General features: G+C 37.9%; 1 protein-coding gene across 1 annotated transcript in view; it reads right to left on the bottom strand.

Moving 5' to 3' along the window:
* The window catches only part of HMCN1 (hemicentin 1), a gene marked incomplete at its 3' end in the record, with an annotated part of 469132 nt that overhangs the window by 318046 nt on the left and 124464 nt on the right, over positions 1-26622 (bottom strand). Inside the window, exons 3-4 of the mRNA XM_080699395.1 lie at positions 12234-12392; positions 11062-11184 (exon numbers count right to left, since the gene is read on the bottom strand). Of these exons, the coding sequence (XP_080555521.1) occupies positions 11062-11184; positions 12234-12392 (282 nt within the window). The remainder of the gene's footprint in view (positions 1-11061; positions 11185-12233; positions 12393-26622) is intronic.

A 26622-nucleotide genomic window follows, 5' to 3' on the forward strand; every position in this document is an offset into this window, starting at 1 on the left:
ATTAAGGAAGAGTGTTTTATCCAGAAACCAAAAAATGACCGAATTGCAATATCAAGAGAAAGAGTAGATGGTAGAGGCTAGCTGAGATTGGGAAACCTGAGCATTTAGGAAGAGAGAAGAAAGAAAAAGCAGTGGAGGAGATTGAGAACATCATCTTATGGCTGCTCAGGGCCAGAGGTTTGAAGGAGGCAGAAATGATCCTCGTGTCATCTTCTACAATGAAGGCTGAGGCAGCAGTCACTGGAATCTGTGGACAGGATGGCGCTACTTCCGACGAGCTTGACTTCTGAGACAAACCTGACTGTGCAGAGAGTCAAAGGCTGCAGACAGTGTAAATAAAATAGGACAAGACAAAGGAAGTGATTACCACCCAAGAGGAGAAGAGAGGCCTAAGCTTGAAGAGACGAAAGAGAAGGTAGAGTCAGCTCCGTGAGTTTGCCTTTGGACAAGGAAGACAATTTTTCTCTTTGTAGAATCCAAAACCTCAGGTCTTAAGACACCACATAAAGGTTTGGTTTCTCTGTGGCCCTGTGGATCACAGCATGAAGCCTTGCTTATAAACCTGTTCCATCAAGCCGGGCGTGGTGGCGCACGCTTGTCATCCCAGCATTCGGGAGGCTGAGACCGGAGGATCGCGGTCCACCGACAGCCTCAGCTACTTAGTGAGGCCCTCTGCAACTGAGTGAGACCCTGTTTCAAAATAAAGAATAAAAAATTGGGCAGGAATAACTCAGAGGTCAAATGCCTCTGGGTTCCATCCCAGACCCACACACACACACACAAAAAAAAAAACTGTTCCATTAGTTAGTTTAGAGGGTATTTGATAGCTTCATTTTTACTGAAAATGTCTTCACTATTTTTATTTTAAAAGCAATGCTCATTGTTTAAAACATTAAGAAAATCCATGAAAGAAAGTTATTAAAATGAGCTATTATCAAACTATCCAGTGATTTCCACTGTCAGTATATTTTAGTATAAATTTTACTTTTTTTTTCCCTCCAAGAAATATGCATAAATAAGGCACTAGAGATGTTGCTCAGTAGAAGAATGTTTACCTACCATGTGTCAGACCCTGGGCTTTCTCCAGCAACACACACACACACACACACACACACACACACACACACACACAGGAAAAATGAAAGAAAGAATGCATAAATACATGGAAATGAATGTATTTTTTAAAACTGTAATGCTACCTAGTATATAATTTTAATAACCACTGTTAAACTCATATAAATTTAATTACTTATTTTTGTCAGTTGATCACTTAAATATGTTTTATTTATCCTCACAGTATTAAGTTAATTTATTTGAATTAATATTCAGTAATTCCTAAAGACTTTCTTTTTCACAGAAGATATTGATATTCAAGTTGTAAATAGCTTATCCATCCCACTTAGGCTTTTCTAAGTTCATAATAAGAAAGAGTAGCTAAAATAATGCAAGAATAGTTTAAAGTAAGTCGATTAAGTGTGTCTATTTAAATTATAACTAAGAGATTAGTAGGTTTTTTATTTGCTTTTGTAGTGCTGGGGGATTGAATTCAGCAGGGGCCTTCATCCTCTGACCTACATCCCCAGCCCTATTATATTTTTATTTGAAAACAGTATCTCAGTAAGCCGCTAAGGTCCCTGCTAAATTACTAAGGCTGGCCATGAATTTGTGATCCTCCCAAATACCGGTATTAAAAGTGTGCACCACCACACCCAGCTAAGAGTTTTAGAAAGATTTTTTTTTCCCTTTCTCATTCAGTCACTCACATGACAGATATTTAAATACATGGCATATGCCTTTAAAATTTGTTTTTATTCTGAGGTCTCTTGCAAGAGAAAAGCCCTTTGTAAATTTTGGCACAAAGCCAAATCATAACCAGAATGTTACAAGAGAGGTTTCAAAAATAGCTCCTACAGTCTCTCAAAAGACTTTGCTTTTATTATTACTATTACAGTCAATTCATTCTTGGAATGTATAAGGAACCTAAGAAGTATATGAAGCATGGACTGTTTTTATTTATATATCCTAGGTCATAAGAACATTTCTCCAATAAAACTTCCTTTAGTGCTTTTTTCCATTGTCAATGAAAAATAGGAAGAAAAAATTAGATTGTCCTGGATAAATATTTTTACATTGAACCAAGTGCAAACAGTAATAAGTCATGACATATGCTTGGTATTTACTGGGCATTTGTAACTTAATATCTTCATGGAACCACTTACCACTTCATTAGAGAGGCCTACTGTTTTCAAAGTTGTCTGTTGGTTCATATTATATAGAAATATTGAAAAATAAACCCTGAGTTTTCTTCTTTCTTTGTGTAGGAAATCCTTTAATCTGATTCCTCAAAAAATATTTACATATTTCTACATGAATATTTTAAGCTTCATTTAACCAACAAAATTATTTCTGTCAAAGATACTAACCAAGTATTTCTTTCTATCATCAGATAATATTTATCTATGGTGTTAAGTAAAGAGGTTATCACTTTTTCTTTCAGATGAACAATGATTATATAATGGGGTTCATGGGTCAGTAGTTAATAAAAAAATTAGAAAATTATATAAACTCTTCTATGTCTAGAGGTTAATAAGAGCTAATTATCTTTAGTTAAATTATCTAATTATCATCATTAAAGGAAAAAATCCTAACATGATTTTGCCCCAATTATATATATGTATGTGTGTATGTATATATATATATATATATATATATATATATATATATATATATAAGGATTAAGCATTTCTCACTTTAGAGAAAATATGTAGTAACTAGGTTTTTAAAAAAAATTCCAATTTCTGTGACAGACAAAAACTGTTCTTTTAAATCATAGGTACACAAATCTTTCAGTGGAATAAATCAATTATCTAGATGTTTAGGAGAATTTTAGTAAAGAAAACTAAGATTCTAAAGTTCTTTCTCCCAAAATTCAAAGCTAGGTCTTTTTTAAAGTACTCTAGACCCATGTTCTCATTTATTTTTCATGCAAAAAAAATTCTTGCTGTATAAGTTTTTGTAACTCCTTGATTAGAAGATCGAAAATCTTTTTTTTTTTTTTTTTTTTTTTTTGCAGTACTGGGGGTGGAACCCAGGAGGCATTCTACCTCCGAGCTACACCCCAGTTCTATTTTTTATTCTTTGGTTTGAAATAGGGTTTCACTGAGTTGCAAGGCCTCACTAAGCAGTTGAGGCTGGCCATGAACTTGCAATTCTCCTGCCTCAGCCTCTCAAATCCTGGGATTACAAGCATACGCCTTTTGCAACTTTTTAAGAAATCATGGTCAGTTGATTTTAGTGGCTAACTAAATGTTCTAGTTTTAAATAAAGAGTATTTTTCTCTCAATTCAAATTTTTAGTTTCCTTCACAATTCCAGCAAAAATAAAGACCAAACCCTCTATATGGGGGGAATAGCTAATCTCTTTTAACCAATGTAGATTTTGATTGAGTTTTTCAGATCTAAGGTTGACAGAATAACTTCTTAGTAGTTTAGGATCTTGTAAACCTAAAAATTAGCTTTTCAGGTAAATGATAGGTTCAGCTCTGACAACTCATATTAAACTTGGTAATTTATTTTCGTTTCTAATCTAAATCGAGTCAGCTAAATAAACAAGTTTATTTCTTTTTCTGTTTTGTCTTGTTCCTGTTGAAACTATGAGACTTACTGCTTAGTGTTTACCCTTAGTTAACATTTCTTAACCTTTCTAAGTTCCTTCAGACATTTACATAAGCTTCTTTCTGTTAGCATCTGGCCTTACATCTAATTTTTTGGTATTTTAGGGAGTAATTATAATAAATGGTATCCATTCTATTTTCCAAATTTTATACCAGAGTTCAAATATCATTATTATCTTATGAAGGATCGTGGAATAACACTTTCATTAAAATTTGCATTCCGTAGAAAGAGTTCTATTGTATAGTAGATAAGACCAAGCATTAAGGAATATTTTACCACTGTTTATAACTAGAGCTTCAAACAGTTCCCAGAACCAATACACAGAGCCCAAAGGGCTTATCCTTCCAAACTACATAGCCCCGTTCCCCACCCCCTTCTGGTCCCATTTGCTGTTACTTCACACTGTGACAGATCTCAGCTTGACTTTTGCCTAGATGTAATTTCCTTGAGCTCAGTCATCTCCTCCACCATCTGTAAGGAATATTATGTACTGTGTACACCTCAAATGTCATTAGGAGAAATTGTTGACGTTCACAGAAAGCCTATAGGCAATGAGTCATTTTTTTCCAAAAGCCATTTATTTTGTTTTGTTTTACCTAAACAAATGGGAACGCAAAGCACACCTGGTTTCATTTAACCACGTGAGTGACCAAAAGCATTCCCAGGTGCCTGGGAGTAGAAAGGTAATTATGTGACATTAGCATTCCTAGCACACAGGGTCCAATGTCAATCTTGGCACAACAATGGACGGGGAAAAACAGCATTCCAGTGGAAGGACCGCACTTGTCCTTGTTGAGTATGCTTGCGGACGTGGAGATACCCCTGTTATTTTAATGTGTAAGCGTCACTGCTGATGTTTAGTTAGGTGAGTTCAGAGACGGGATCCATGGAAACATTCACACACTGTTTCCTACACATTTCCTGCAGCTTTCTAGAATGCTAGTGTTGTCTCCGAACGCATTTTCAAATTGCAGAGGAAACACCCGTTTCTACTTATTTTCAAGGTCAGCAGTAAGGTGATACTTCTGAAAGAGTGTCCGTGCTGAAACTCAGAATAAGGAAAAACAAGATGGCAGATGGCTCGTTTCACACTGCTAATTGCTCAGAGCCCTGAACCACGCTCGTCATGAAGCCCATATGTGGAGAGCGAGACCCCTCAGCCCAAATTCTAGTCCAAAGTGGCCGTTGGCCAAAAGGGCAGGAGGGAACTGTGCCAGATTCATACTCCAATGGAGTTTACAGTTTTCCTAATACCAGTACTTAACCCGGGGGAAAGGAGTCTAAAACCCGCTAGAGAAATAAAGCCAGTGATCTCTGAACTATGAGGCCTCCCTTCTGCTGCCGGGTTGTTGGAGTTTTCACAGATTACCACTTCATTTTCCTGGGTTTTAGTTGCTTCCTCTGAAATACGTAGTAAGTTCACCTCTCCCCTTTCCAACAGAAATGCATCAGTGAAAAAATAAAGGTGTTTTCTTCACCTGAGGGTCTCAATTCCTAACACAGAAGGAAGGAGAAGATGATGTTTCAGAGTCCTCTAAAGGAGCCCTCTTGGTCTTTCCAGCACTCAGCTCCATGATCCTCCTCCAGCTCAAATCACCTCCTTTCTCATCCCTCCAGGACACTCACAGCCTCTACCTACTTTGCTCTCCTCTTGGTGGCTGCAGCCACTGGAGCTGACTCCAGGAGGACTTATGGGAATGGAATTTAATCTCCCCAGTGCTTCCCAGATCCCAACCTCAACAGGCTACTGTGGGGATAGAACAATATCCTCAGCATGGTTCTGGGAGCATCATAAGGATTCTATGCAGGGCACCTCATCGACCTCATGACTATCTGTTGAGGTATATGGGAGCAAAGAACACACAGCCCAACAGCAGGAAACAGGTTTTATTTATGAATAAAACCTGGAAGGAGGTATCTGACTAGGGAGAGAGCTCCTAAGAGTCAGATAGCCCCCTCCTTACAGGCTAGGGACTTTTTATGGGGCAAGGAAGTAGGGGCTACAGGAGTAATCATGGAAGCCACTGGTTGGTGTGCCAGTGGCCAGGTCATCTTGGGGAAGGGCAATGGCCGGAGCATTTCTCTTTCTTTGTTCCTTTGTTTTCATTCCTCCCCTGGCATGATCTTATGGCCAGACCTCACAGTCAGATTCCATACTAGCATCATCTTCATCATTTTCTCTGTTGTTATTATTCTCTAAGTAAGCAGTTATTTCTTTCAACAATATCACTACTAACTGGGATGTAAAAAATCAGAAACATGACAAACACGGGTAACTGTAAAAGTTCAAGAGTCTGAATAAATTCTCTAGTGGTGCTAAGTTCACTCTCCGCCAGGCATTTATTTGTAAAGGTGCTCACTAAAATACCCCTTTCACTCTGAGTCCGTGGTAGGGTAGGAAAGTCTCCGGACCTACAACCAAAACACAACCACACATGTCTGTTTGACAAAGGAGAAATTCTTATCTTTAAGGACTTCCAGAATGGCCGGTTGCCATTTTTCTGGGGCTCTACTGAGCTTCCTAAATGTATTCCTCATTTCCTATCACCTTCAAAATAGTTCTGGGAGAAAATTAATATATCTGCACTCCCATGGTAGAACAAAATCTCAGAGAGGTGACAAAGTGGTTTCATAAAGATATTCAACTAGCGAATGTTGAAGAGGTCAATAAAATTCATGTCTCTCTGATTCTGATCCCCATGGCACGCTGCCTTTGCCCACTGCATCACAATGGGAGCTGGATTTATATTTCTTTGCGGAAACATTACTAAAAAAAAGTTGCTAGGATATCTCTCTACATAAGGATAATAATAGTATTGATGTATCCTAAATCCAACATTCCTATGTGGCAGGTGCTAATATTCTCCTATTGAACAGATCTAGAAGCTAAGACACAGAAAAGTATATACCTTGTCTAAAGCTGTATACTTAGGATATGAGCCACGGTACCAGAGCCTGAACACTACACAGCACTTTTTGTGCTGAACTATTTTTGTTTGTTCCTCTACATCCATCTTCTACCCTTTTCCCATCTGATGATGTGCCTTGGGTGGTCACTCCTAAGAAGTACCTCAACGGGACCCTTGTTTCTCTGGCTTCCATTTAGATTTGAGGAACTGGAAGGAAAAGGTGGGTGGTTACTCTCCTGCCTCCATCGCTACAAGGCTTCAGTTTGCCTGTTCAAGGCTACGGTTCGTAATGAGCCCTCAGCCTGGGTCTCACTGGTGCTAGAATGAGCTCTCTTCCTTTTCCCTCCAAAGACGGGGGAACCTGGGCAGATCCGTGGGTGCCGGGGTCTTGATGTCCCAGCATCTCTTGCTGCCTGACCTTAGCCTTGCCCAAATCCAAACTGTAATTCATTAACTATCATTTTCTCCCTTGATTTAGCCCTTTGTTTTCTGCTGGGGTGATTACTGGTAACCTGCCTCCCTATTATATAATATCTATTGGAATTTTAACATTTATTAGTGTGGGATCAGTCCCACCAGGCTAGGCTGTCCAGTGAGAAGGCTTTAGGGGGCATAAAAGGTCTGTTAGAGAACATGAGTTCAAGGAGTTGGGGAGAAGGGATGGGGAAACTTAATTATCTAATTAACAATGGATGTTTGTGTTAGCTTCTTTGACAGAATCGCTAACTTTGAATTTTTAAATTTGGACATTTTCTTATACCAAAGGAAGCATTAATTAGATCAACTAATGATCACGCAGCTTAAAAATAAACAGGAGAGTAGTATCATAATGGTTTCCTTCTTGTTCTTTGTCTTCAAAGGTGAATTAAATACATCTTTGAGATGTGTTTCAACGTGTGTCTCTAAAATGTAATACCATACAATGATTTATAGACCACTGATGCTCGGCCAAGTAATTTCTTCACTTTGCTTTTCCTTTTATGTTAAATAGAGATGAAAGATGCCTAGATCTTCTCCTTAATCACTGTTTAAAAAAGCAGGAAAAAAAAACTTCAAGTGTGCTCAAGAGAGAAAGAACACAGAATATACCATACTAGGTTAGAAGATTGATGAACTGGGTTGAAAGGGTAAAAAATAACACTCTAAAGTGTCCTTTTGAAAAATATATACACAATTTCTCTTCAGTAAAATGTAAGAACTCAGTACATGTGTGGCTTCCCTGTAGTTCTTGTTTCTTAGAATGTATAGTTTTATATAAAAAAAGAATTTTAGAGGAATGAGGGGAAAAAATGACCAAACTACATGTGAAACAATTACAAATTCAATTTTAACACTGTCATAACTCTTCTGTTAACCAAATTTTTCCATCTCAGTGACTCTTTAAGGAACATATTGACTTACACAGTTCTAGTAAACCTTCACAATCTCATTTCTCGTGCACAGGAAAAGAGAAACTGCACAGGCCTTCCTGGTTTATCCCATGCAGATTTAGTTGCCAGCAACAACTAGACATCTGTTTTTCAACAAACATGTAAAATTTTACGCATTCTACACATTTGTGGAATGTTACAAACATGGTAACACTCTGGCACAGTTTCCCCACTTTAAAAGCAAAGTAGCAACCCAAGCAGGGTTATGATGCCAGTTAACATTTATTGGGCACTTACCCGGTACCAGACCTCATATGGAACATGTTGCATGTGGAACAGCATTGAATACTATAATCACTTTCTGAAATGGAAATTCTATTATTTCTATTTTACAAAAAAAGTAAAAGGAAACAAGCTCATAGATCCAATATCACAAAGAAATATAGAATTTTGTTATCATTTAGGGCTCACTTATCTTTAGGTAACTGGATACTCGATTTTGATTGGTCTGAACATCATTTGCTTAATTCCAGAGGCTTGACATTGAGATGAGTTTGAGTGCTGCTTAATCTAGAGACCAGATCGTTTTAACTCTTCACTCTCTATTGTATTTGTTTTACTCTCAGACCAGTATCAAGCTGCCTGCGTCAGATCAGGGGTTCACATCCAGACAGGACAATATCTAGAAAAGAAAACTCCTCCAAGAAACCCCTAGCTAAGTGAGTCTTTCTGGCCTAACGTAAATGATATATCCTTTCCTGTACCATCTGAAAAAGGGGTTGCGATTGCTATGATTGACAGATAAATCAAGGTTCATCTTTTCTGGTATCAAAATCCATTTTATAAAAATAGACAACATTATCTATTTTTATGAAATTAACAATGGTTCTACATTGTTCTATTTTCCCAAAGTTAAACTGAAAGGTCAGAATATCAGCAGATAAATTAGGAAGCCAGTTGGTTCACTACATCTTCATTTCCCCCCTGCAATTTGCACAAAGGTTTTATAAATTAATATTCTTGCAAATTATTTGGTAATTTTCAAAATTATGAAAAATCATTAAAACTATAAAAATTATGCATGATGCCATTTACCTAATAAACAAAGTGTATGCTTTTATAAGGGTTATTTTTTCTGTTTAATACAACATAATATTTTTAATTTTATGTAACACAATTTTCCCTGGGTATATTTATAAATGGAGTCACAGTCATAAGACATACATTTTTTTTTCTGGTCCTGGGCCCTATCTATTAATAACATCCTATAGTTCTCACAATTGCATTCAACTTCCTTTCAGAATCTCTATGTTTTGTTTGACTGCTTATAAATAGGTCTGGGAAATTGTCCTTTCAAAAGCCCTAGATGCTGGCCATAAGTCTTCTCATCTCTTCCCTTCTCCAGTGCCTTCTGCTTTCAACCACTCTGTCCACCAGGCATGGCGATCTCTGATGGTTCCAAGACCCTGTCTGTTTCCAGTGAACACTGCTTTCAAAAGAAAACCTCACAAGTCCTACACAGGTGGTACACTTGTGGATGCAAAAGCAATGATGTCTCATGTTGTGCTGGTGATTCTAACTGTACCCCCAGAGTCTTACAGAATTCCAAGTTAAAAACAACTTTGAGCCGGGCATGGTGGCACATGCTTGTAATCCCTGCGCTTGGGAAGCAGAGACAGGAGGATGGCGTAGGTTCGAAGCCAGCCACGCACGCTGGCTTAGGAGACCCCGTCTCCAAATAAAAATGTAAAAATAGGTCTGGGAGTGTAGCCCGGAGGTAGATGGACTTCCAGGAACCCCAGTACCACCAAAAAAAAAAAACAAAAAAAAAAACCTTGAGCAGCAGCCTTTCCTTCATTAGGTTCAAATACAGTATATGGGATGTGACAAGAAACCCAATGCCTGAGAGTCCTATATTCTTTGCCAATCCCTTCCCAGGATTTCAATTTTTTATTTAAAAATGTATACAAATTACCTGCTAAGGGATCTCACTAATACTTCTTAGACCTTACCCAGTCATGCCTCAGCCACTAGAGAAGACACAATATAGACTCAAAACATAAACCTAAGGTGGTTTCTTCTAAGAAAACTCCTTTTAGACTAAAATAACCTTCCAGGTCATATGTCTTATGTTGATAAAACATATTTTTATTAAGCTGCTTGTTCTCAAAATTTTCAATGTCCTATTGGTTCCACTATGATGTAACAAGAACACGTTAGCTATAAAATAACTGCCACTTCATTCATTACACAAAGGAATCTGCCATGAAATTAATAGACCTGTCATAGAAACATCAATCAAATGTGAATTACGCCCACTTAAAACCTACTCTTTGCACTGGGATGTTTCTAGAAATCAGTAAGAGCCAACGAAAGACATTAATAGGCAAATAAAATGTTATTATTGTGAGTAAGGCCAAGTGAGCTAATCAAAAGGAGAAGGAATCATGACAATTAGACTTATTTCAAAGACAGTAAAATACAAAAATTTTCTTACAATGAGATACAGATATCAAAATTTTTTGCAAGGCAAATTTTACTGTTTGCAAAAAGGGTGTGCCACTAACTCAAACATTTTTTGATAAGTACATGGTTACTTCATCATGGTTTTTGACTTGTAATCATAGAGACCAGACTTTATTAGAATTTCGCTCAATAATCAACTTTCTCAAATATTATTTCAAAAACCAGTCAAGCTTCATTTTACCAATTATCCAAGAGTTACTCATTAAAAGCACAAATCAACCTTACTAAAATAATGAGAGCTATAAAGTTTTTTCGTACATGTGCTGTCAAAGTGAACAAAAGAATTAATTACAATTTTTTATTCCAACTAACTGAACTTTAAATACTTATGTTTAAATCAGATAATGTATTGTGTTTGCATAATGTCATCTAGAAATTAATATGAAATCAATCTGTTTCTCCACATTAGTTCAATGCTGTAATTGAACAAGTAACATTGCTAAAATTGAATGAATGTGTGGTCTGGGAGTAAAATCTGTTGGTTAAAATTAGTTTGGGCATCAAACCTGTCGTAATTAGGTTGATCTCACTGATTTTGGTAGAGTAGTTAACAATAAAGTAAAACCACTTTATTGAACTGACCTCATTCACTTGCTTTTTGTCCAGATGGAAGACTTGACCGGAACTTGTAGAGGCAATTTCTTCATAGACTTTATATCCAATATGAGTCCTATCGTCACAGTCACCAGTAAGCACAAACACCACCTGTGATGTTTTTTAAAAGGAGATGATTTAATGGGTTTCAAGAAATGAAGATATATATAATTTTTTATTTCATTTAAAAATTTTAAAATTGCCTGCTAAGGAATGGGTATATGTGTGTGTGTGTGTGTGTGTGTGTGTGTGTGTGTGTGTGTCTATTAAGCCTTGTACTCTATTTAATTGTGAATCCATAGAAGAGCACAGTTATTTATATTTCGACAGTACAGGCTAGATGCTATGGAAGTGAAAGTGAGACAAAGACTGTGCACAAGAACACGCACAACTGCCCCAATTCCTCACCTCTCCACACACTGCCAAAGGATGTTGAAATTTCTTTCACTAAGGAGGTAGAGCCAATTTTGTCATCCTTGAATAAAGCCTGGTGGTATGACTTGTTTGGGCCAAACGCATGAGGCAACAGGGACATTCTTCTGAGGTTCAGCTCAAGACTTTGTGTGTTCCCAATTTACCTTCTCAGTGTTTTGGCCATGGTTAAGAGAAGGGCAGGACTTAAGCTAACCCACTGGACTCAGAAAGAGGCTGAGAAGCTAATTTTCCCCAGAGACCAGCTTACATAAAACAAATCCAAATACTCCAAGATAGCCAAGGGAGCAAGCCTAGTCTAGATTAACCGAACTTTGCTAACATGTGGGAAACAAATGCTTACTTGTTTAGTGTTAGAACTGTTTCTTACACGGCAGTAGCTAACTGATACAATGAATAACCGAGGCAAGATTCCACATAGGAGGTGAATTTTGAAATACAGTCCTCTTTTATTAAGCCTATGTTTTTGTCAGTTATAAGGTGCTAGTACCTTAAACAGTGCTTAATAGTTTCTTCTTATTTAAAAAACAGCCATTCATTTGTTCTTTAGAAGCATCTTATACACATTTAATATGTTTAAGTTAAGTGATGCATACATTTTAGAGTACATATATGTGGATAGATAGTTATAACTATTGTGATTCATCACATAGGCAACAGTCAGAAGTATAGGCACCCTCTCTCATGCTATTTTCAAACAGAAAGGTTAGGGATGGGTTCCCACTCACCTGGGACTGTTTCTGTTGGATAAGCTGTAGCACCTCATGAGTGAGCCGGTAATCCTTGGACCGCGCATCAGTGAAAACGTAGATGAAAGAACCAGGGAGAGAAATTTCCAAGGCAATTTTTATAGCTCCAATACTCATTTCTGGACAATCACCACCACCCTGTTGAGCAGAGAGAAACACACACTTACTTCATCAGCAAAAAATAAAAGAAAAAAAGAAACGAATCTTTTGGAATTTGGTTAACGCTCTTCTTCTTCTTCTTCACATAAAGTCACGAGTAAGCGTACTTTTGAGAGTATTTCACTGGCTGAGTCATGAATCCTGAAGATCTACTCTGTCCCATGACAAGTTACTTGATGGAGAAACCGTAAAATCAGAGCAAGAAAAATTCCCATTCTTCTGGAGGAACCCACAGAATATTGTTCCTCCCTAGAGGATAGTGTTTGCTGGGTGGTGTTAAATTTCTTGTTTCCTCCTCCCACTGGATCCCTGTTTCTTGGGGAACTCAGTAGGTGTTCCATTGTTGCTTGATGAATGAAGACATCAATGACCAGTGGTTAAGGCTTTGAATGACACCGTACAAAGGGGCCTCATCACATCCCAGGCACACATACTGCATTGAGCCTGACCCGTCCTCATTTTATTTTAAGCTTTATAATCTCCTAAAACCCTACAAATATGTGCACACCCGCCCATACAAATGGAAGGCATAGCGAAGATGAACCATGTAATTAATTGAATTAGACAATTCCCTAAATGTATATTAGGAGAGATCTGACTTTATGAACCTTGTGCTTTTCTTTGAACCCTGAGATATAGCTAATTAGCATCAGTAGGCACATTCTTGGTCAGCCTTCTGATATTCATTTTATCTTTATAATTCTTCTGATAGCTACAATTTGCTAAACTGCCAAAGGTCACTCCAGATAGAAAAACATGTACTGAAGAAAAAAATAAAAACCAGAAGCATGTGAACTTTCACAGTAAATGTTACTTCTGAAATAAAAAAGAACCCTATAACCTCAGAGCTACAGTGATAATGTTAAAAAAATGAATTCTTGGAAAGCAAGATTAAGTAAGAATAAGTAGAAATCCTATCAGTCAAGGGAGTAATAAAACACAGATTATCATGCCGTCTTTTCTAAACACAAGACAGGGTAGGAGTGCAACTAGAATAAACTGAACCTTTAAACTCTGAGAAAAGTTAAGAGAGAAATGAAGTCCTTGTTCAAACCCTAAAGTGAAGATGCTCCTCAAACGAAGGGTGGCTCTCTCAGAGCCAGAATCCAATGTCCTATTATTTCTCTTTTTGTCAACCCACTTCAATTCTTCTACTCCTGCCTTCCATTTTTATTGACCCCAATCTTTATACCAATTTTTTTTTCAGGTAGACTTAACTGGTAGGCTCATACCTCATTCTACAAGAATTCTCATTGGCGTTAACATACCTACCGTTAGGCTAATTTAATCATATTCTATTGAATTTGAACCTAGTTTCCAAGTTGGATTATAGTCCTATCACATGGAATACTCATACTGGAAATGTCTTATTTGCATACACTGCCCTTTACGTATAAAATCGAGGTATGAAACTCAGTTGTCAGCTGAACAAAATTTTATAACCCTCGGTTGTCTTTCTTAAAAAGATAGTTGATGAGTTGATGACTGAGAAACCATCATGTACATGTGGAAGCCATTATGTTACATTGAATATAATTTAGAGTAGTGTCCAAAGCAAGTAGAAGAGAAATGAGAGCAATTGCAGAGTTCGTCAGTGTTGGCCTTTACCACTTGTAGAAAGTATGACCAGGATGTCCAGAGAGACAATGAAAAGACTGTAGTGCCCAAGCTTCAAATCTCCAAAGTCCAAATCAAAGAAGACGTTATACCTGGCAGGCACCATGCTGCCCCTGGTTGCCCCTTGCTACACAAGGATGGACGGTTAAGCTTGAAGAAGGTAGCTCCATATGGGAACCTCAACCTGCTGACCTGGATTCCAGGCTCATTCACGGTAACAGTGGCAACCATTTTGATGTTTTCCTGCCATGTCCTGATCATCAGAAGAGTTGAACTCTTCAGCAACTTCCTTTTAACTTACGGGAATTTCTTTCGTGGGAAGTAGAACTTTTATTGAATAGACTTCTATTGGTGTCTTGTAATTAAACATCATAATGAGGCTCAGAGTGCTGGGAACACACATGCACACTGCACTTGAGTGTCTCTGCTGGACCCCACCCCACTCCCTTTCCTTCCCCACGCTATGGAGATTGGTACTGATAGATTTGTATATGTACATGGCACGATGTGAACTGTTATCTTCATTGAGTTTCCTTTCCATTACTCCTCTGGCATCTTTTCTCCTTTATCTGAAGCCCCTTTTGTGATTCAGTTTCTCCCTAGTTTCTACATATGAGAGAAAATATATATAATCATTTGCTTTTTTGAGACTGCTAATCTCACTTTAGCATAATATTCTCTAGTTCTATCCATTTTCCTAAAAGTGACATAATTCTGTTCTTCATTCTAGATGAGTAAAATTCTATTATGTGTATGTAGCATAGCTTTGTAATTCATTCACCTGTTTATGGACACCTAGGCTGGTTCCCTAATTTGGCTGTTGTGGAAGTATAGCATTCTTAGATCTGCAAAAGAAGTTTGTTCAGCTTACCACAAGTTAATATTCCTAAGGAATACAGTGTGTACCAGGCACTCAATATACTGAGGAGTGAATCAGAAAACGCCTTAATGCTTTGGAAAGTTCAAAAGCTTCCTAATTCACATGAGTCATAATGGACAGCAGTCCTTTGCAAAGGGCAATGGAATGGAGGAAATGGAGTATAACATAAATGCTACTTTATAGAGTCCAAGAGTCAGAGGGCATGAGGACATGCACCGGATTACTTCTAAGCAAAGCCTGGAAAATGATATGTTGGTATTTCTCATCTCATCTTTGAGAATCCTTTCCTTCTCAGACCATTCTTTCCTTTCTCCTTTAAAGATGCTGTACTTTTATATTATGACCTTCTCAGACCATTCTTTCCTTTCTCCTTTAAAGATGCTGTACTTTTATATTATGACCTTCTCAGACCATTCTTTCCTTTCTCCTTTAAAGATGCTGTACTTTTATATTATGACCTTTTCCCATCAAATTAAGATACAATGATTGCTCTAGATGAATTACATTCCTGGTATATTCCAAGAGATGTCTCCCTGTTCTCTCAGAGACTAAAAGGCCAGGCATGGTGGCGCATGCTTGTAATCCCTGCGCTTGGGAGGCTGAGACAGGAGGATCGTGCAGGTTCGAAGCCAGCCTCAGCTGGCTTAAGAGACCCTGTTTCCAAGAAAATAAAATAGGTCTTGGAGTGTAGTCCAGAGGTAGAAGGTTCCTGGGTTCCAATTCCATCCCCATTACCACCAAAAACAAAAACAAAAAACCAGAGATTAGAGGGGGGCTTAGAACAACACATTTAAGTTGCCTACACTTGTCAAAAAGGAAAACTCTCTCCCAGTCCCCATCTGCTCTGACCCTTCTCTATACTAGGCAGACATTACCTTCTCAATAAAATCTTTTTTTTTCTGTTCCAACATTCACAACATAGATTGTATGTGCTTTCCAGTGTATTTGGTATTATTAGCTAGTTAATGATTATAATGCTGTGATTCTCTTCATTTTAAAGAAATATATTAAAATATATTCATGCTTCTTATGGTATTTTATCTCTTGGCAAAATTAAAACAAAACAAAGCAAAAAAAGCATATCAGGGCTGGGGATGTAGCTCAATGGTAAAGCATTTGTTTACCTAGCGGGCGCAAGGCCCTGGGCTTACTTCCAGCATTGTGAAAACAAACAAAAAAATACAATGTATTTTTCACTAAAAAGGTATTAGTTTGTAATAAAAAAAATTCTGTTACTTTTAGACCCAGCAGTCACTAAATCAAGTTGATAAAATGATATCTAGATCACCCAGAAAGAAGAGACTACTCATACAACAGAGTAGATAAATGAGGATCAGTAAAAATCAACATGAATATAGAAAGATGGAGTCTTGGCTTAAAAGTTTATATTTGGAAACCTGAGGGATTTTACTGACAACTGGACCACTATTCAATGATGTGATCTGCCTGCCAAGGAAAGCAGGTAATAGCCTCCAGTAACCCCAGGGGTTCCCCAAACCGGCTTCAGGGAGACCCTAGGTGTCAGGAGACAGAGGCCTGGACTCAAATCGCTAGCTAGTGTCATGCAGGTCTAGGGTACTGATAGTTCTCTGGAAGGGGTTCAAACATCTGGCAGGGTAATTGGATGGGATGTAATGACAAGTCAATTCTAATACCGAGACTCTACAATTCTTCTTGATTTTTTTTTTTCAGGATGTAAGAGCAAAACAAATGACTTTTGGAGAACCTACTGCTTTTGATCGATTTGGATTGAAAAAAAAAACTTTTTAATCTACCTTTCTATCTATTGCATTGGCAACAACATTGATAATATTCTCTAGGAATTCTGGACTGCCACCCATAACATCACCTAAAAACAGACAGAATCTGATATCGTGCTAATTGTGGGGAACTGAACAATCCCAACCTTGGTTAAGTAGCGTGTGTGGAATCAATTTTGGCACCGCAGGTTAGTGGACTTGATCTGTCACAGGAACCGTCGATATTTAAACTGCAATATGTAATGTATTTACCCTTAAGAACATTCTCAACCAGGCTTGGTGGCACACGCCTGTAATCCAAATATTTGGGAGGCCAAGACAAGATGATTACAGGTTCAAGAACAGACTCAGCAATTTAGCAAGACTCTCTGCAACTTAGTGAGAGCAATTGTTTCAAACGAAACAAAAAATAAAAAGGGCTAAGGATAGAGCTCAGAGGTAGAATGTCCCTGAATTTAATCCCCAGTACTCCTCCCCTCCAAAAATTCTCATATATACAGGCACACCTTAAAAAAATAACATCAAGGTTTTCTCATTAATTCATATCTACCCAACTCTAGCCAACTGCATGTTTCATTTTGAAAAAGTTATCTAGAGCCAGGCATGGTGGCACACATCTGTAATTCCAGTACTTGGGAGGCTAAAACAGAAGGATTATAGGTTTTCACCCAGCCTCAGAAACTTAGCAAGGCCTTCTGCAACTTAGTGACACTCTGTGTCAAACTAAAATGAGTAAAATAGGGATGGGAGTATAACTCAGAGGTAGAATGCTTCTGGGGTCAATCCCCATTCATACACACACACACAAACACACACACACACACACACACACACACACACGGCAATCTAAAAGAATGACCTTCTCTTTTTGTCCTTTGAAGTTCTCACAAAAGATTATTAAGAAATTAACCAACTATTTGCTTCTGGATGAGGTACCAGGAGGGATCACTAGAAACCACTACAACATCCCCACCAGTTTCCTTCACTCTCTTATCTGTCTGCCTACTTCATCCTACGGGATACCTGGTGATTTGTCCCTTGAGAGACTTTGAATCTACCAAAAACTCTAACAGGAAACCCCAGCAGCGAACTAGTTGCAATAGATACTACATTCCCAAAGAAATTACCATTGTAATGATAACAATAATCAAAACACCCCTACAAATTTACCTCCTGTAAATCACTGCCTTAATGCACCTTACATTAAGGCACACCTCGTGTCTCGCCAAAGCGTTTGTGAGATCACTCTCCAGTAAGTTTAACACACTAATTAGTAAGAATGTTCTGAGAAGAGGGAGTAATTTCCTATTTATGATTATTTTTATCATTAGCTGCTCAGTAATTTTAAGTACATGAATTATTTGAAGTGATTGGGAGATAGGAGTTAGGTGAAAATAGCTAACTTAGTAAAATAAATTCTTTTTCTTAGTATAAAACCAGCCCTAGAATCATATCTGTCTTAAAGTATTTACTTTTCTTCTTTGATGTAAAATACAAAGAGAAATCATATAAATAAATAATGCTAATTTGATTAGGTTAATAAGGTTATTTAAAGCAGTATTTAGCAAGAAAGTAGAGGAGCAATAAAGGAAACTGGCTTGGGAACGAAATATCTCCAGTTTTGTTTGATACCAGCCTTGCTATTTGCTAATTTCATGACCTGAGAAGGGCATGTCATTTGAATAACATGAATTTCCTCATCTGTAAAAAGGGACAATAATATTTGTGTGTGTTTGAGCTGAGAAAACGACTTTCAAGGTCATTTTACTATCATAAGGCTCATGTTCCATAACTGTTGCTCATTTTTAGCATAAATATGTGGGGACTGTTTCTATTAAAGGATATTTGAGCCAGCTGCTGTGGTACACATAGTCATCCCAGCATTTGGGAGGCTGAGACAGGAGGATCACAGATTCGAGGCTAATGTGTAATAACTTAGAGAGACCCTGTTTCAAAATAAGAAAAATAAAAGTGTGGGATACCCTGGGTTTCAATCCCCAGTACCACAAAAACATAAAAAAAATTAAAACATCTTTGTAGTACTAGATGTAATAGTAATAATAAATAACATTCATCATGCCTGCATTCTGAGCCAATGTTCTACTGTTTTGGAAGTTTTTACACATTAATATTACTAGTTAAATTCTTTATCATACTTTCTGATTGAAAATAAATAATTAAATACAAACTGTCCCTCTTGAGAATACATTTTATAAACATATTTCTATGAAAATATGTACTTATAGATTATACTATATTTATATATATTAAAATATATCTCAAATTTATGTCAAGTATATATTAAGAAAACTCAAAAGTAAATCAAAACTGCTGTTTAAAGTAATGAGTCATGCCCAATACCTAACATGAAAAATCGAATCTTTTATAACTCGACCTTATATCTATGCCTAGGTGACATACACTTCATTCTCTTTTCTTTTTATCAGTCAAAATTTATTATTCTTTTCTCTCTTTCTTTGGTGCCTTATTTTATTTTTCGGTGATAAATCAGTTCCACATGAACTTAAAGTTCATGTGGAAGATTTTCTGCAAATCTAGAAATAAAAAAGCACATTTTCACCTAGTAGCATGATTTAGAATACTAGAAATTAGATAAAGCATAGCCAAATTGGCACTGGAGATTGTTCTTCTGCAGTCAGCATTATCTCGTCCTCCTCTCTGTAAAGTCCTTGCCTGTCTGGCCTTGGCGTTTCATCTTCTCCTTTGGCAGTGGATTCTAGTAGCAGCTGCTCTTCTACCACAGCAAAACATTTCCCTCCCTTCACCCCAGCCCGCTGCCCTCTAACCCTTCTGCATCTGTTAGAGAATAACAGTAACTGGACCCCACCCTTATCGTCTTCATAACTCCACCCTGTTACCCTGTGGCTGCACAGCACCCTATGTATTTTGATTCCTGTCCTCTGTGCAAGTCTATATCGTTAGGTCACTTTACAGAAGAAAAACCATGTGTGAAGCTTTTCAGTTTGGGGGATCAACTCTCTCTCTCTAAAGTTATAATTGAATCTCATTTTTGTAGAAATATCTTGGCTTTTATTGATTTTTTTTTTTTTACATTTCAAGGTTTTTTGACTAATGTGTCTTTTGTTCTTTAGAACACTTTGAATAAAATGTTTGAAAGCATAGGGGTGCCAATACCATTTTCTAAAGTTCAACAAGCTTTATGGTTTCTCATAAAGAATGTGACCCGAGGCAGGGCTATGCACTGCATATTTACAAGACTATTAATTCCCAAGGCGCTATGTGATTTGAATACCATTTGTTGTCATTTATCTTCCCTTCTTCTCCCCAGAGAGAAAGTTCATGTGCTTTTCAAGTTACTTCTCTGTATTCCAGATGAAAGAAGATGAAGGAAAATGAAATTACTGTCATAAATTTAATGATCTAAAGTGCAGCGATTTTTATAAATTTTTCTTGGAAATTTTTACGTAACTTTTTCTCAGTTCCATAGCTCTATAAGAAAAAATAGCTGGGCCTGTTGTAATGTTAATGGACCATTATTTTATTTACTTCAAATTTAATTCAATTTTCTTAATTTCTGAAATGAGCATTCTTTTCACTTATTTTTTGGTACTGGAGATTGAACCCAGGAACATTCTACCTCTGATCTATACCCAAGCCTTATTTTATTTTGAAACAAGATCTCAGCACACTGCTGAGGGCCTTGCTAAATTGCTGAAGCTAGCTTTGAACATGTGATTCTCCTGCTAAATTGCTGAAGCTAGCTTTGAACATGTGATTCTCCTGTTTGAGCCTCCCAAGTATTGAAATTATAGAAGTGTGTCTCCATGCCCAACCTAAAAAGAGTATTTTTAAATGTTTTGTGTTTTTTTTTTTAATCCAAGTTACTTTTTTTTTTTTTTTTTTTTTTTGGTGGTACTGGGGATGGAACCCTTCTGCCTCCAGGCTACACTCCCAGACCTATTTTATATTTTCTTTGGAAACAGGGTCTCTTAAGCCAGCAAGGCTGGCTTCCAACCTGCTCTATCCTCCTGTCTCCGCCTCCCAAGTGCAGGGATTACAAGCGTGCGCCACCACGCCTGGACATGCAAGTTAGTTTTAACCACACAGTAATTATTATTGCTAATGAAGACAATAATATGGGGGGATTACTACAAGTAGTAGAAGAGAAACTGAAGGTAAGTCAAAAAATTATACATATAACAAAATTTAGCGTCTCATATTAAAATTTTATAAAATGTTTAAAGTTTAGCTTTTCATACTGATTTATAAGATAATAAAGTATTTTCTAAGTAAACAGTGAAGAAAAATCTGCACATATCCCTTAGATTAAATGTTAATCTCTGAGCCTACAGCTTTTTTTCTTTTTAACCCATTGGTTTTAAGAAGAATAACTCAGTAGAAATTTGGAATGTAAAAACACTTCTATGATATTCCCAATGTTTTTAACAGTATCCAAAATTGAGGTGGAAAAAAGTAGTTTCTCCTACATTTAATCTAATTGGCCTTCTCTCTAATCTTACGGCAATTAAAAAGAAAAAAAAAGAAAGAAAGAAAAGGAAGAAAAACTCCTAAGATAGAGTTTATCCAGAGATAAACACCAGCTTTCATTCCAGTGAAGAAAGAAAGATTTTTTTTTTTGAACAGAGATAAAATTATATATCCCTATAGACTCTCTTTATCAGATTCAGTTCTGGGGGTGGGGGAAAGAGGGGAGTCCACAGAGTATAAGTCAGGAATTGGACCCTGCACCCTGGGGACACAGGGAGCAAGCAGGAGAGGGGGGCTTCTTGCTCCATGAAGATGCTTCAGAACAAAAGAAAGGGAGAGGCAGGAAGTCAGAAAGTGCCAGAGCCAGGTCTCCTTGGGAGAGTGTAGGCATTTTTATTCTGGCCAGTTTCTCAAAAATAAAGTAACTGAATTCTCACAGAGATAAAAGAATGAATTAATTCAGTAAATCCCTTCCTAACACCCTATTAGCTGGAAATCCCCATTACTTGGCATGTCTGAATTTCTATAATGCAATAAAAACTGATATTCAGTCTTTTGGGTTCATTATACCATCAAGTAAATTTTAAATTATATGCAAGACAGTTTTGCTATTAATGTATACTTTTACAAAAAGCCACCTCAAAAGACATGCATGTACTCAACAGACATGTAGAAGATGCCGTACCACAGACACTGGTTCATCTCCCCAAAGGAACAGAGACTGAATGAGAGAGATAAGGCTGTTGGCATCAAGAACTCAACAGCACCATAGTAGAACATGAACATTCAACAACTAGGAAAACACAATTTCTCATTTCTAGGACCCATGTACAGTATGGTAATTTCTGGACACTTAAAATGGCAAAGACAACTGGGCATAGTGGTGCATGCTTGTAATCCCAGTACTTGGGAGGCTGGGAACGGAGGATCCAGGTTCTTGGCCAGCCTTGCCTACTTAGTGAGGCCCTCCACAACTTAGTAAAACCCTGTTTCAAAATGAAAAATAAAAAAATCGAACTGGGGGTATAACTCGGAGGTAAAATGCCCCTGGGTTCCATCTCACGCCAGAAAAAATAAATACATAAGTACATAGAATAGCAAAGAATTTGCTATATTGAGGGAGAAAAAATAAATGGTTAAGTCGTCAGATAATGACTAAGAAAAATGATGTAATATAAGGGAAAAGAAATAGAGGATTGAATGCCGGGCGTGGTGGCGCACGCCTGTAATCCCCGTGCTTGGGAGGCAGAGATAGGAGGATCGCGCAGGTTCGAAGCCACCAAATAAAAATGTAAAAAAAAAATAGGTGTGAGAGTGGAGCCCGGAGGTAGAAGGGCTTCCAGGAACCCCAGTACCACCAAAAAAAAAAAAAGAAAGAAAGAAATAGAGGACTGATAGTGGGGAAAGATGATCAGAAAATAAATCAGGAAAACAGCCAAGGGACACAGAATTAAATTTACATATTTACTAAATAGAATTCTGTTTGGTATATAATTTGCAAAGAAAGACATGCGTAAGACAGAATCATCCTCAAACACACATCTGGAATCCCAGACTTTGGTTTCACATCCCATTTACCAACTATGCTTGTGATGGTTTGGGTTTGAAATGCCCCCCAACATGCTTAGGGACTGAAAGCATGGTCCTCATCCAGCAAGGCTCAGAGGTGAGGCACAGTTGGAAGAAGAGTGTCACTGGGGGCATGACTGTGAGGAACATATATTTCCCTGGCCCCATCCTCTCGTTTTTGCTTCTGGTCACCAGGAGTGCAGTGGCGTCCCTCCTCCATCCCTTGATACTACAATGCCTGCTTTGGAACCACTCAACTATGAACTAAACTTATCAAAGTGTGAACCAAATAAACCTTGCCACCACTGATTTATGTTTATCAGATATTTTGCTCATGGTGATGACAAAGCTGACTAAATAATGCTCATCCTCTCTACAGGACCAAAGCATGTCATTCACCTAACTGTGAAACCAATCAAAATCTTACACTTTGCCGGGCATGGTGGCACACGCTTGTATTCTTGTAATCCCCGCGCTTGGGAGGCAGAGACAGAAGGATTGTGCAGGTTCGAAGCCAGCCGGGCTGGCTTAAGAGACCCTGTTTCCAAATAAAAATATAACAAATAGGTCTGGGAGTATAGCCTGGAGGTAGAAGGGTTTCTAGAAACCCCAGTACCACCAAAAAACAAAACAAAAAACACAAAATCTTACACTTCAAACTCTTGATATAAACTCTGTTAATTTGTGCATTCTGATATACTCAATCATTAAAAATTGGGCATAATTAAAAATTGGGCATAGTCTACATGCCGAACATTTTCCTGCAAGATTTAATGATAAGCTAAATCAGACAGAGCCGAGCCTTTGATGAGAAACCCCAACTCCTCTGTGATGAACAGAGGTAGTAAGATATGACTTAGCCTGGAGATTAGGGAAGGGTGTGCTGAGGAAGTGGTACTCAAGATTGAGTAAGAGATTTCAAACTCGGTTAAGATAGTGGAGAAGCAAAGGTTGAGGACAGGAGCTTTGTTTGAATAAATAAATAAATAAATAAATAGCCCCCAAATCCCATGCAGAGATGGGTGAATATACAGAAATAAAGACTTTATGCAAGTCCCCTGAGGTGGAGCACAGAGCCCAGGGGACAGAGTGGCACCGGATGGGCCTAAGAATACGGCAGGCCTCAGGTGACTCAGAATCGTGGGAAGAGTTTGCTGACATCCAGGTAAGAAGACAGTGGATAAAGTAGGAGACAAAAAGTGTTCAGAGATGTACATCGAAATCCTTTTAACTACAGATCAGAGAAAGACTCAGAAAATAAATGCAAGAGTAAATGCAAGATAGTCACTTAGATGCTTTTCTCCATAGGTTTAGACTGATGGTATAGTCATTAGGATTTAGAATGATGTCAAAAGAAATGGAAAGAAGTCAATTGATTCACAAGATATTTAGAAGGTTAAAACCAAGATAATAACAGTTTGGACGTGAGGGGTAGGTTAAGGAAGTATCAGGCCAGCTGTGGTAGTGCACGCCTCTAATCCCAGTACTTGAGAGGCTGAGATGGGAGGACTGCAAGTTCAGGGCCAGCCTCAACAACTAAGCAAGGCCCTAAGTGATTTAGTGAGACCCTATTTCAAAATAAAAAAATCAAATGGAGCTGGAGGTGTAGCTCAGAAGATGTTTTATTGGATAATCAGAATACCATAGGCATAATTCATAAAGTTAACAATCAGGCAGCAAATATCAATAATAAAGAACCAAGTTAAGGAGACCAGAAAAGGGATCATTTTAGAGAACCACATCTATATGCAAGATATTAAAATGCAGATCTGTTGCTCAGATGAGCGGCCATGGAATGAAATCTATTTATTGGTGTGAGTATGGATGATGTTACCTAAGGAGGTGACGTAAAATGAGAAAAAGGGCCAATTCCCCAACCCCGAGAAAGCCCAGTGTTTAAGAGCTAAGTAGAAAGAAATGTTAGAAGCAAAGGGTTTCTAGGAGAAACATATTGTTTTAGTGTAAAGTGTGAATTATGGGATTCTTCCTTCTTCGCCCACGAAGCCGTTATTCATTTTAGCTTAGCTTTTAATTTGTCACTTATATATTGTGTGCCTTATCAAAGTTTCTCCTAGAAACCCTTTGCTTCTAACATTTCAAGGGAAACTAGGAAACGAAAGAGGCCTCAGATACACAAGCAGAGACTCTAGTAGAGAGATGGAGGGGTTTGGGGGGAGGAGGGAGGATAGAAATGTGAAGAAGGTAGCAGTTTAAATAATGCTGCCTACATACATGAAATTGCCCATGTCTATCTCAAAGATATCCACGGGGAAGGGGAGGGAGGGGGATGGAATCACACCAAGTGTTGTGTAGATGTACATTTCTCAGTATGATCTATAATCACAAGAAGATCCCTAAGAGGTTGACTAGGAAAAGTGGGAAAGAAAATGGGAAAGTAGCTGAGGAAACGGGATGTGTCAACAAAGGAGGAAGAGGGCAACATTGTGAAAGACTCTGGAGATGGCCACACTGCGATGAGGACTGAAATGATTCTGTTGTCTTAGAGCAAAATGGAGCTCCGTGGCCACCAGAAGCAGCTATTTGTTTCTTATTGGTGCACTGTATTCATACATCTTAATGGGATGCAAGATGATAGAGACACAAGTGCACACATCACCCATTAGCCCTTACCAGTTCCCACCGCACTCCCACACCCTCCCTCCTTCTCATGTGTGGCTTAGTGATTGACATTGATGTGTTTGTTAAAATACATCATGTACATTATAGAATTCTCCTCTTCTCCCTCCCCATCCCCTCAGTTAGGTCACCTCATTTGCTCATCTGCAGTATCTCCTTCTTTGTCTAGAGTTCTTCCTATAACTCATTTTCTCCCTAGCTTTCGCATCCTATTTAGGGAGAGCATCCTATATTTTATTTTTTGTGACTGACTAATCTCACTTAGCATAATGTCCTCCAGTTCCATCCATTTTCCTGTAAATGACATAATCATGTTTTTCTTTATAGTGGAGTAAAATTCCATTGTGTACATATCGCACAGTTTTGTAAGCCATTCGTCTGTTGTGGACATCTTGGCTGGTTCCATGATGGAGGGAGGAGACTGGGAACTAGATTGAAGTAGATTAAGGAGTGATTGACAGAAATGAGGGGTGTGAAATTAAGGAAGTGAAAGATGTTGCTTCCTTGGCACTGAAGGAACTGAGAAGGATGCAAGGTGCTACTTGTAAGAGTATTTGAGAAAAATGGAGAAGTGTGTTGTTCATTTTGCTTTCTCGTTATGTTTTTTCATGTTGGGATCTGTTTATCTATTTGGGAGGAGAGTCACATACTTAAAGTAAATGAGAATTCCTTTTGAGGGGGCCAACATTATATACAAATGTTTAAAAGCAGATATAGATTGATGATACATAGATAATAGATAGACAGATACATACATACATACATACATACATACATACATACATACATAGACAAATGATATAGATAGCCTTTTACTGGTGGATTGTAGTCTCAATCACAGTATAGCTCAGAGTGATCAGGACAAACATGCACACAGCACTTGAGCTTCTTACCAGCTACCTCTCCACTCCCTCCTATCCCCACACTATATATATATATATATTTGGTGGTACTGGGAATGGAACCCAGGGGCCTTCCACATCCAGGCTATACTCCCAGACCTATTTTATATTTTATTTGGAAACAAGGTCTCTTAAACCAGCTGAGGCTGGCTTCGACCCTGCGAGATCCTCCTGTCTCAGCCTCCCAAGCGCGGGGATTACAAGCATGCGCCACCATGCCCGGCTCCCCATACATGATATTGAGATTGCTATTTGTAACTTCACATATGTGAATAACACCAGTGGAACTATTTACTTAGAAGTTGAGAAAAAAGTTTGATAGTGGTGATCTGGGGAAATCCAAAGAATTGAGACCAAATAAAGATTAAGGATGG

The sequence above is a fragment of the Muscardinus avellanarius genome, assembly GCF_963383645.1.
Source record: "Muscardinus avellanarius genome assembly, chromosome: 7".
In the NCBI taxonomy this organism is placed as follows: domain Eukaryota; kingdom Metazoa; phylum Chordata; class Mammalia; order Rodentia; family Gliridae; genus Muscardinus; species Muscardinus avellanarius.